The sequence below is a fragment of the Pongo abelii genome, chromosome 3, assembly GCF_028885655.2.
Source record: "Pongo abelii isolate AG06213 chromosome 3, NHGRI_mPonAbe1-v2.0_pri, whole genome shotgun sequence".
Taxonomy (NCBI): Eukaryota; Metazoa; Chordata; class Mammalia; order Primates; family Hominidae; genus Pongo; species Pongo abelii.
In genome coordinates, this window is record NC_071988.2 from 803,253 (window position 1) to 815,349 (window position 12,097).

The 12,097-nt window shown below is 64.0% G+C and overlaps 1 protein-coding gene across 1 annotated transcript in view; it reads right to left on the reverse strand.

Annotated features, from left to right (window-relative positions):
• The window catches only part of CPLX1 (complexin 1), a 40,621-nt gene extending 31,332 nt beyond the window's left edge, over window positions 1–9,289 (reverse strand). Inside the window, exons 1-2 of the mRNA XM_024246549.3 lie at window positions 9,188–9,289; window positions 7,578–7,687 (exon numbers count right to left, since the gene is read on the reverse strand). Of these exons, the coding sequence (XP_024102317.1) occupies window positions 7,578–7,608 (31 nt within the window). The 5' untranslated portion in view covers window positions 7,609–7,687; window positions 9,188–9,289. The remainder of the gene's footprint in view (window positions 1–7,577; window positions 7,688–9,187) is intronic.
• Between the last annotated feature and the right edge of the window lie 2,808 nt (window positions 9,290–12,097).

Here is a 12,097-nt window from a genome sequence, read left to right on the forward strand (position 1 = left end):
GAGTTCAGGAGTTCGAGACCAGCCTGGGCAACACAGTGAAACCCCGTCTACTAAAATACAAAAAAAAAAAATTAGCCGGGCGCGGTGGTGCGCACCTGTAATCCCAGCTACTCAGGAGGCTGAGGCAGGAGAATTGCTTGAATCCGGGAGGCAGAGGTTACATGAGCTGAGATCGCACCACTGCACTCCAGCCTGGGCAATAGAGCGAGACTCTGTCTCAAAAAGAAAAAAAAAATCAGTCCAAGGAGACGCCTAGGCAAAAATTAAAACAAGACCCAGCATAATCAGGATAATTTAATATTAATTAAGAGAAAAATTTTAAGTAAGGATGAAGCATCAGGAATCCCTACACCCTGATGACTGCATGGAGCAGATGACTTGCAGTGACCGCCCCATTCCCTGGCGCCCCCTTGGCCATGAGGATTCCCTCCTCCAGGCCCTGGGGCTCCCTTCCCCTCCACTTCCATCTGGAGATGCTGCTGGCCAGAGACCCTCCCCAGGTGCCCATTGGAGGGTGCGTTGTTCCCACCAGCCATGAGGGGAGGTCCTGTGGGCACCCTGGACGTAGTAACTCAGAATATTTTCCCCATCTGGTGTGAAGGAATAAACCAGCATCCGAGAAGCCAAGTCTGACAGGGGACACTGGAGACGCCACCGCCCTCGGGGGTGGCTCACTGTCCACCTGTCATTCCCGAGTGCACTGCGCAAGGTCAGAAGAATGACCACAGGTCAACCTGGTGTAAAAGAAAGTTGGCTTTTGGCTCCTGTTCTTGCATTGCAGACAAGCCCACACCCCTCCTGAGAGCTGGGTGTCCAGCCTACTGCCCGAGAGGCCCCAGTGCAGCTGAGCACAGGTCCAAGCCAAGCCTGGTTCGCCCCAGCCCTCGGGGAGGGGAGGCACTGAGGCGCTGGAGAGGTGTTGCAGCGCCGGGCCGTGCCCGCCTGACCTGCTCACCTGCTGACACCCAGGGGCCCTGGGCCTGGCTGGCCGCCACCACCTTGCTTTGTCAAGTTGACTGTGGACCAGCCCCAGCCCCGCCACGGGCCTCGACTGCCACCGTCTCAGAGAGGCTGACGTGGTGGCCTCACAGGTCCCCAGGCCCAGTGTCTGATGCACGTCCTGCAATGCTCCCTCTGTTTTGCACCCACGCTGAAGTGCCACAAAAACCTCTTCTCTCCTCAGCAATTCTGGTGGCTTTGCAGATCTTCATTAGCTCACCTGGGATGAGACGCTGACCTGCGCTGGGGCCGGGGTCCTGCAACCATGGCCACGGCCCCCCGTCCACACCGCCGAGGCCAGGAAAGCCGCTCCATGTGAGTGACAGGAAGAGGCCAAATGAGGGCCAAGGATTACAACTGTCCTGGAAACCGGCGGCTGCGCCATCTGCCGCCGAGCTTGGCACTGCTTGGGTCACTCATTGGCACGTCCACCTCTCCTCTGTCTCCACGCGTCCTCTCCTGAAAGCCAGGACCAGGTGCTGTCGTCTTGGAGAGCCAGGCGCTCGGCTCCGCAGGCAAGGACAGCAGTGCCCGCGGCCAAGGACAGTGCTGGACTGGATGGTGGAGCTGGAGGGTGGGGCCTCGCCTCATCCCGGGGGACCACCTAGTGGAAGGGCCGCCAGGCACTCAGTGTCCCCCTCGTCTGATCTCCGTGTGGACCAGGAGACCTAGGTTCTCTGAAGTTTGGCAGCATCAGATTTGCGTGGACTCAATGTTCATTCTGAAGCTTTCATCAGTTTCCTGTTCTGTTTGATGTCCCAGCATTAAACGCTCTGCGCTCCCCGCGCGAGTCCAGCAGCGTCTGATGGCAGCAAAGCGGGACTGAAGTAGTCCTGTCACGCAGGAGCTATTGAAACAAATGCTCTAACCCCAACCGGAACGTCTTGCCAACCAATGAGGCAAAAACATAAATAACTTTGTCAGTTGAAGTGCATAATATCCATTTTATTCCCAAGTTGGGGCTGAAGTATTTATAATTGAGTTGCAGCTTAATCAACCAAGAGCATCCTCTCCGGAGGAAAGGACTGCCCTTCACGGTTTCGGGAGGAAAGGCAGTTTCTCTGAAGGGTCCTTCCAGCCTCCCAGAAATCTGGGGTAAGAGGCATCTCTGCTGAACCCAGCAAAGTGAGTGAGCGCTTTCTCGACCACGTGGCGTTTGTGAAGTCCGTTCTGAACAAGTGTTGGTATTTTACTGTTAAGTGTTTGCAAACTGCCTTTCGAGCACGTGCCTTGTTCTAAGGAGTAAGGCTGGGAAGGACACACTGCTAGGGGGTCATTGCCTAGCGGTTCTGCACCAGAAACCAAGTCTCCCCAACTTGGGTGTGAGTCAGGCACTGTGCCCAACACCCGGCCCCCGTTTGGAGTAGGATGGGCCCACCTTGGCCCCCACCTTCTTCTTCTAGCTGTGGCAAGTAAATGGAAACCCTCCGTGAGAGTCCGTAAAGACCACCACTAAACAGATGAAGGGGTTGACCCTTAGCTCCTCTCTTTTTCCTTCCCTGACTATGGATGCAATGCTGGAGCAGCAGCAGCCACTTTGAGATTGTGAGGAGTAGCTGAGCATGAAAGATCCACTGAGGACAAAGGTGGCTCCTGATGGCACCAGGTCCCCAGTGGCATCGCTCAGCAGCTGGGCCACCTCCTGACACATCGTCACCCCAATTCAAGCTCCTCTTCCTCTGATTGTCACTTGTAGCCAAAAGAATCTTCCCCATGTGGAATTCAAGAGACTCACCCAGCCTGCAGCTCCACCGTCCTCCCAGCTCCAGCTCAGCCCAGCCCACAGCTCCACCGTCCTCCCAGCTCCAGCTCAGCCCAGCCCGCAGCTCCACCGTCCTCCCGGACCCAGCTCAGCCCAGCCCACAGCTCCACCGTCCTCCCGGACCCAGCTCAGCCCAGCCCGCAGCTCCACCGTCCTCCCGGACCCAGCTCAGCCCAGCCCGCAGCTCCACCGTCCTCCCGGACCCAGCTCAGCCCAGCCCGCAGCTCCACCGTCCTCCCGGGCCCAGCTCAGCCCAGCCCGCAGCTCCACCGTCCTCCCGGGCCCAGCTCAGCCCAGCCCGCAGCTCCACCGTCCTCCCGGACCCAGCTCAGCCCAGCCCGCAGCTCCACCGTCCTCCCGGGCCCAGCTCAGCCCAGCCCGCAGCTCCACCGTCCTCCCGGACCCAGCTCAGCCCAGCTCAGCCCAGCCCGCAGCTCCACCGTCCTCCCGGACCCAGCTCAGACCAGCCCGCAGCTCCACCGTCCTCCCGGGCCCAGCTCAGCCCAGCCCACAGCTCCACCGTCCTCCCGGACCCAGCTCAGCCCAGCCCGCAGCTCCACCGTCCTCCCGGACCCAGCTCAGCCCAGCCCGCAGCTCCACCGTCCTCCCGGACCCAGCTCAGCCCAGCCCGCAGCTCTACCGTCCTCCCGGACCCAGCTCCGTCCAGCCTGCAGCTCCACCGTCCTCCCAGGTCCAGAGAGCCTGGTCAGTGGCCCAATGGAGCAGGAACTGGCAGAATCCCCCATTGCCTCAACCACCGGCAGCCTGTGGGGTCCCCAATAAATAGAGAAGGCTGAGCTCCAAACTGGGCAAGAAGGGAGAGGCAGGAGAGCCAGAGGGATCTCTGTCTGGGACAGGATGGACACCCAACCTTGCCCATGGTGTAAGTCTCAGGGGTGGACGCTGGGAATCAGGGCAGGACTGCCCAGAACCCAGCTGCCTCCATGGCCCTGCCTGAGGTCCCGGATGGTGAGTGCTGAGCCCCACTTTGGTGCCGAGAAAGAGGAAGGAGGTGCTCCCTCCGTCCCCGTGGAGGGCTGGGGGAGATGCTGGTGTTGGCTGCATTGTGGCTCAGGGCATCCCTGGCCTGGACTCCTGGCTCTGGTGGTCTCTGCTCACACAGGGCGATTCTTTCCCAACTGCACTCCTCACCAGTCTCACGTGAACCCCCAAGGTGGACACCCCTCACCCGCCTCGCGTGAATCCCCAAGGTGGACACCCCTCACCAGCCTCGCGTGAACCCCCAAGGTGGACACTGGTGGCCCCCACAAGCCCCTTGGGTTGTTCCTGCCGAGAACTCACAGCCCAGCCCCACGGGGGGTGCGGAGGGGTTCTCCCACAGGGTAGAACCCTGCACTTCCTGCCTGGGCCGTCCACGAGACACTTCTCGTCCACCCCAGCTTGGGTGACCACTATCCTCCTCCTCACGCCAAACCCAGGACCGCACCCCTGCAGTGTGTTCTTCCCAGACGTTCACCTCCTTCCCTCCCCATGTAGGACTGGACACAGAACCCAAAACCGTGCCACTCTCTGGGGACAAGGACAGCTTCTCCACCGAGCCCAGGCCAGGCTGCCCCCCCCCCCCGGGTTGGGCCTGGCTGGGTTAGGGGCATTCACTGCCGGACACTGTCCATCGTGACTGAACCACCAGAGTCACTGGACCTGCCCACTAGACCTCCCCACACGTGGCAGAGCCGAGCATGGGTGAGTCCTGCCTTGGGCTCCGTCGCTGGGGCTGTCAGAGGCTCTCCTGAGTGTCTGGCTGCCTCCCACTCTGCATCCCAGCCTCTCCGCACATGCATCCTCCAAGCCGTCTCCCACCTGCCCTGCCTGCCCCTGCCCGCCTGCCCCACACACTCCCGAGGACCTGAGCGTGTTTAAACAGGGCGTGTGTCAAGGCGGAAGGACGGGAGAGCGGGTGACTGCTCGCTTCTGCCAAATTTAGCCCCATAAGGGTCTGCAGTGATCACGGCACCCACACGTGCCACGTTCCTCCACACTGTCCACAGAGCTCCCAGGCCGTGTTTGCAACTTTCTGGCCTGAGGAAACCAGTTTCTTTAAATCACTCCCTTGAGGACCCTGGATCCGGACCCACGTGTTGTGGGGGGAGGCCCGGCCCCAGTTCAATGCCACTTTTGCTGCAGAGGAGCCTCCCGCTCCCCCATGAGTGGTCACCCCCGCAGCCACCACGCTCCCTTCCCTCGGTGGCCCCAACAGGGGTCCCTCCTTGAGACCCAGGGTTGGGTCAGATGAGCAGGCCCTGAGCCACTCACTCCTCAGCAAGACACACCTGCAGCCCAGCCTGCCACGGACAGCCCCCGAATGGTCTTGATTTAACCAGGCCTGTCCCCCTGCCCAGAGCCGCGGGCAGGTCCTCACCTCTTCCTCCTCTCTGCTGCACCCTCTGACCGGCGTGCACGTGTGCATGTGCCATGCTGCCTGCGCTCCTGGCCCTGACTCCTCTTAGCAGTTCGTTTCTAATGCATCTCTCTCCCCACTGTCTCTCCCTCTGTCTCTGTCTCCATCTCTATCTCTCTAACTCTGTCTCTGTCTCTCTGTCTCTCCCTCTGTCTCTGTCTCTCCCTCTGCCTCTCTCTGCCCTCTTCCTTTGTCTGTCTCTCTCTGTATCCCTTTGTCTCTCCCTCTGCTCCCATCTCTCCCTGTCTCTGCTTCTCCCTGTCTCTGTCTCTCTGTCTCCCTCTGTCTCTGTCTCTCCCTCTGTCTCTGTCTCCGTCTCTCCCTCTTTCTCTGTCTCCCCCTCTGCCTCTGTCTCTGACGTGCCTTCTCTGATTTCACCTGTCTGTCCCTGTGTGTGCTGAATAACACATTCGTGTCTTTGTTTCTGGGCTGTCATTTTCTTTCTCCAGCTCCCCCTCCCCAACCCTGTTTCTGGGTTCGCCTCTCTCTGTGCCTCCTGCTCCTTCTCCTGCCAGCTTCTTTGTGTCTGGGGCTTGGTCTGTTTCTCAATACTTCTCTTAGGGTCTCTGCCAAGCTCTGTCATGCTGTCTGGAGGTTCCCCCATTTCCCATCTCTGTCTTGCTCTGTCTCACTCACACACATCCTGAGACAGCAACAATGAGGCTCGCCAGGTGAGGGACAGAGGCGCAGAGGCAGAAAACAAGGTCTCGCCTGGAAGCCTCCCACCAGCTCCCACCCTCAGCAGCGCTGGCTCCGAGCTTCACGTGCTCTGCAAAGCTAATGTGGGTGCTCTGGGCAGCACTCAGCGTGGCGCCCCCCCGGGGTCCGCCGGCTGCCCCCGCTCAGCTCCAGCATGCTGAGCAACGTCTGCCCAGTTGCTGCTGCTGGAGAAACTTTGGGCTGCCATGAAACAAAAAGGGAATTCAGGCTGGTAATTACCCAGCTAATTTCAGTCATGTAGACAGCCAAATAAGATATTTCAGTTTCTTACAAGCCCACCTCAGGGCCTGAATTAGCCACCTAATTAATTATCTGTAACAGCCTGGGACTCCCTAGGTGGAACGTGCGTCCCTCCCAGTGCAGATGCAGGCTTGTCCCTGAATCACGGCCCGGTGACGCAATCATAATTAGACTCAACCTGCTGCTTACCCTTGACCACGAAATTTCAGGGATGTGGCCCCAGGCCAGGCTCAACATCTTTTCATTTAATTTGTGTTGAGTGGAAGCACAGCCACCCTCCGGGAGACAACCAGGCAGGCAGCTCCTGTCCTGGGGGAAGCAGCGCCTGCCCTCTGTCCACCCTTGTCCCTGGCCCCTCGAACCCGGCCAGCTCCCCCACTGCAGAAATGCTCCCAGGAGGCCTGACTCACACCAAGGTGTGAACGGCATCAGGTGAGGATGTTCCCCTGTGGAGGCCACCCAAGCAAGACGTCTCTAGTGGTAGAATCGGGCACCGGCCACAGGTTCCCCTCACAGGAGTTCTGGGCACTGGTGCTGGGGGAACACAGGATGGACGGCTCTGAGCAAAACTGAGACTCGCCAGGACAGCCCCGAGGCCTGAGTTGACCCATCAGCTCTGCCAGGACACGTCTGTACCAGCATGGCCCAGGCCCTGCCCACCTCCTGGTCTAGGAACCCAGCCACTGCCCTTGACGTGCTCTCTGGCCACAATGACAACCTTGGGCCAAGTGGGGATGAGGTTCCTTTCAAATAGCAGACAGCAGGTTGGAAGGGGGCCTGCCCCCACCCCAGTACACACAAAAAAGGCTGCACATCCCGCCTGGGAGGCGGTCGAGACACACAAGCTGTTTCGGGCCTTTTCCTTTGCTCCTGTAACCAGCAAGCCCTGGCTCCCTGAGGATGGCGCTGCCTCACCCAAGTGAAACCCACAGGGTCCTCGCCAGATGCACAGGCCAGCTCTGTCCCCACGCCTGTCCCTGAGGCCGCCGCCTGCATCCTGCTCTGCCACCACTTGGCTCTCCTCATCTGGAAGGAAGCCCCCTTGGGGGCTGCCCAGCCCGGCCAGTTAGAATTGGCCCTGCAAAGCCTACGCCAGGGTGTCCACCCTCTCCCAGGACGTGCATCAGCGTGGTCCATGGGCTCTGCCCCGACCACAGCAGTGGGGCAAAGTGAGCTTACAGGGCAGCCCCTGTCCCGCCAGGGACACCAGTTCTGGCTCGGGGCCTCGAAAAGGGCTGGGCTGGGGGCACTGCTGGGCACCGTCCTTGCTCCTCTGCCCCAGGCTCCTGTGCAGGGCTGCGTGGGTGGCTGTGTGGCTGCAGGGGCGCTGCTGCAGTGGGCCAGATGAGGAGCAGCTGCTGTGGTGGTCTCTCCATGTCCGCCTGTCCCAGCGGCCCGGCCCCTCAGCCCCTCCCCACCCCACCTCCTGCTTCCTACCTCCTAGGGCCTGCTTCATCACAAACTCCATGGCGATTGCTCTGATTCCACAGCGGCTCCTCCAAGGGTCAGAACTCACATGCAAGTGTGGCCGGGAGTGAGTGTTCTTCCTGGGGGAGAGTGAAGTGGTCACAGGTCACCCTGAGCAGGCCCCTGCCTGGCCTTCCCCAGAGACCATCATTCCCTACCCGCAATACCTTGTGGGCTGGACCCTCCCGCACCAAGAGCGGCTGCCTGGGAAGTCCTTCGTGAGGGGCTTCTGTCCCCACACCCAAACCAGGACCCCGGAGGACCTGAAAGCGGTCTCCCCAGCTCCTGGGGTGTCTGAAGCCCCTGCAGGGAGGGCTGCTGACAGCTTAGGGGGCATCGCTCAGAGGCGCCTGGCGCCAGGCTGCGGAAGCAGGGGCGGGGCCCAGGGGGCGTTTGAAGGTGACTGCTCCGCTCTGCAGCTCAGTGTCTGGAGCCGCGCCTCCGTGGTGGTCCGGAGCCCAGGGCCGTGGAGAAGGGTTGGGGGTGGGTCTTTGAGCGGGTGCCCTTCAGGGCGGGCTCCTGTGGCTTCTGACCAGGGAGGCTTGGGTGACCCTATCCCTGACGGCACTGCAGTCAGTGTCCCCCCACATGGCCCACGTAGAAGAGATCGGGGTTGCGGAGAAACTTCAGGGGGCTCAGCCTTCAGGGAACACGTGGGGACGGGGACAGAGCACCCCCGCCCTGGGGGTGTGCATGGGGTGGGGTGGGGCGCTCTGGTCCCCTCTTGGGAAGCCGCTTTCTGAAATCACAGCAGCCGCAGTGCGCCGCCCGCTTTTGCGGGGTCTCTCCTATCGGGGAAACCCAGGTCCCTGGAGAGACACTGTTTGACGGTTCACCCCTCGCCCTCCGCAGAGGAAGGAGACTCGCGCGGGGACTAGGAGGGCGGCGGGCGGGGAGCGCCCCTCGGAGCCTTTGCCGCAGCGCCGATTCTCCTCCAAACTTCTCCCCTGGCTCCCGCGGCGCGGGGAAGGAGGGCACGGCCGGGCCCCGCAAACCCGCAGGGCTCCAGCCCCGCCGCGCCCGCACCCCTCGGCTTTGCGGGCGGGCGAGCGGCCCTCAGGCGGGAGCGCGCCAGGAGAGGAAAGAAAGAGGGCGAGGGAGGAGAGGGGGAGCCTCGAGACAGGAAGAAGCGAGGAGGAGGCCGGGCGCGGGCCGGGACCGCGGGGGCCGCTTCAGCACCGCGGCAGTGGACAGCGCCCGCCCCGGACCCCGCGCGCGCCGAGCCCGGGAGACAAGCGGGGGCTGCGGGGAGAAGCCGGGGCCGGGGGGAGAAGCCGGGGCCGGGGAGGAGAGACCTGGGGAGCGGAGGCCGGGGGGAGAAGCTGGGCGAAGCCGGGGCCGCGGGGAGAAGGGGGGCCGGGGAGGAGAAACCGGGGCCGGCGGGAGAAGCGGGGAGAAGCGGGGGCCGGGGGGAGAAGCGGGGGCCGGGGGGAGAAGCCGGGGCCGGGGGGAGAAGCCGGGAGAAGCCGGGGCCGGGGGGAGAAGCCGGGAGAAGCCGGGGCCGGGGGGAGAAGCCGGGGCCGGGAGGGGAGACCCGGGGAGCGGAGGCCGGGCGCGCGCTGCGCTCGGGGCGCGGTTACCTTCCCGGGGCGCGGGCGGTCAGCGGCGGGGCGCGCTCGGGCCGGCTGGGTCCATGTGGCGCCCGGTGAGCTGCGGCGGCGGCTGAAGGGCACCGCGAGGAGGGCGCGTCACTCCGAGGCGCTCCCCGCCCCCCGCCCGCGTCCGAGCGTGACGAGCAGGGGGAGGGGAGCGACGAGGGGCGGGGCCGCGGGCGCCGGGCGGGGGCGGGGGCGGGGGCGGGGGCGGACCCGAGCGACGCGCCCCCGCCCCCCTCCATCCCGGCCCGGGCGCCACCTTCCCCGGCCGGCGCCTGCGACCCCCGCCCGCCCCTGATCTGGGCGCCCCCGGGCCGGCGCCCCCGCCCCCAGCCCGACGGTGCGGGCCTGCTCCCTACAGGGTCCGCGTGGGGCCGGTGGGTGCGAAACTCTCGGGCGGAGAAGTCGCTGCCTCCCGGGCGGAAGGGTCAGGGGTTAGGGGGAGTCGCTGCCCCCCCATTCTCCGGTGACCGTGTCCCTGAGCGCCGCCCGCCGCCCGGATCCCTCTACCCCGACCTCCCCGTATCGCAGGGCGGGAGAAGGGGGCCCCCAGACCCCTGAAAACCCACCCAAGCCCCTCGCAGCCGGAGACCCGCAGGCCGGCCCGGGCTCACTTTCAGTGTAACGGAGTCGCTGTTTCCTTCATCGGGACGAAGGCCAGAGACCCCACCGCTCCCTCTCCTGTCCCCCGGGATTTCCTCTGCAGCGGACGCGGCACTGCGGGAGAGCGGGGTCGCCGCAAGGTCGGCCCTGCGGTGCGTGCTGTGCAGTGTCGGGAGCCAGGCGGCGGGACGGATGGGGCGCACCGGGACCCTAGGGCTGCCTTGTGCTCCTGGCGGGGTGGGGGTGGGGAGTGGGGAGGGGGGCCGCTGCCGGTGGCCGCCGCATTAACTTGTCACTGTCCCCTCACTGCTAAGTCCCGGGGACTCCGCTGGCGCAGGGAGGATGCGGCCCCTCCCCCGCCCTCAGCCCCATCCCCTCCGGTGCCCCGTGTTTAGCCTGAGCTCAGGAGGACTCAGAAGCCTGGACCCCCCAGCCTTGGCCCCAGCGCCTCTGCCCCCGTCCCCACTCCTCTGCTGACCTGGCAGGGGACCCTTCGCAGAGGAAAGGAGCGCTGGGGGAGAGGGAAGGGTGAAGTCACCAGGGCCGAGCCCACGGGGGCTCCCTGAGGCAGCCATGAGGGTCCCGTGGGCCTGGGGGTTCACAGCCAACCTCCCAGAGGGAGCCCATGCCCTAGGATTGGGGTCTCTTCAGCCTCCCTGGCTGGAAGCCATGGGCACCCCCAGCACCGTCGGTTCCTCTCTCCCTGGATCTGAGCCAAGTGGGCTCAGAAGGTTGGGCTCAGGGACAGGAGGCAGGACACATCCCCAGACCCCTTCTTGCCAGCCACCCCTGGGTCCCTGGTGTCCCGTCAGGTCATCACCTCCCCCCGTGGGAGGCCTCAGTCCTCACGCACCTCCAGCTGGATATGCTATGGAGTGGACTCTCTGTTTCCAGATGCCTGGGGGCCCGGCCTGAGCCCCAGCCTGGTCTGCTCGGTCTGCTCCTCTAGTCTCCTCAGGACCTGGGAGGGGACAGCAAGGGTGAGATGTTTGGGTCCAGGAAAGAGGTCGCTTCTCGGCCTTGGCGCTTTCTCTCTCCATCCCTAACTGGGTGGATAACCCAACAGCTAACCCTGACAGTAACCCCAGAGAGGACCCCAGGGGTGACCCCCTGAACCCAGAGCCAGGCTCACGACTGACCCTGCCACCTCCACAAGCTCCATGCAAGGGAGATGCTGGTGCCTTTGGGACAGTCTGCACAGGAGTGCGGGGAGGTGCTGGCTCCTCCGAGCAGAAGCACTGGACTCCTGGGCTGACCCCTCCCCATTCTACAACCCAAGCCAGGCTGAGCTCCAAGCACACCTGGAGCTGGGGCCTGGGGCACAGAGGACAGAGACTCTCTGCCAGCCCTCACATTCTGCCCTGTCTTCCTCTGTCTCTTTCTCTGTCGCTGTATCTCTCTGTCTCTGTGTCTTTCTGTCTCTGTCTCTCTGTGTCCGTCTCTCTCTGTCTCTGCCTGTCCCTGTTGTTACTTGTTACATCCAGCCACACATGCAGTGACGCTTCTCAGCTCTCACACTTGTCTAGGCCCTAACCTGGGGGTGGGGGGGCCCAGCCACAACCTGGGGGAAACAGACAAGGTTGGTGACAGCCCCAGGTCAGAGTGACAGGTACCCTGGGGAAAGGAAAGTGGGCATCTGCTGGAGGGCTGGAGGGCGGTGCCCGGTCAGGATGTGTGAGCCAGGCCAGGGCTGGAGAGCGGTGCCCGCTCAGGGTGTGTGAGCCAGGCCAGGGCTGGAGGGCGGTGCCCGCTCAGGGTGTGTGAGCCAGGCCAGGGCTGCCCAGCTGGGCATCTGCTGGAGGGCTGGAGGGCAGTGCCCGCTCAGGGTGTGTGAGCCAGGCCAGGGCTGCCCAGCTGGGCATCTGCTGGAGGGCTGGAGGGCGGTGCCCGCTCAGGGTGTGTGAGCCAGGCCAGGGCTGCCCAGCTGGGCATCTGCTGGAGGGCTGGAGGGCGGTGCCCGCTCAGGGTGTGTGAGCCAGGCCAGGGCTGCCCAGCTGGGCATCTGCTGGAGGGCTGGAGGGCGGTGCCCGCTCAGGGTGTGTGAGCCAGGCCAGGGCTGCCCAGCTGGGCATCTGCTGGAGGGCTGGAGGGCGGTGCCCGCTCAGGGTGTGTGAGCCAGGCCAGGGCTGGAGGGCGGTGCCCGCTCAGGGTGTGTGAGCCAGGCCAGGGCTGCCCAGCTGGGCATCTGCTGGAGGGATGGAGGGCGGTGCCCGCTCAGGGTGTGTGAGCCGGGCCAGGGATGCCCAGCTGGGATGGGAGCCACAGGCTGCTGGCCAGGAACCGCCCAGGCTC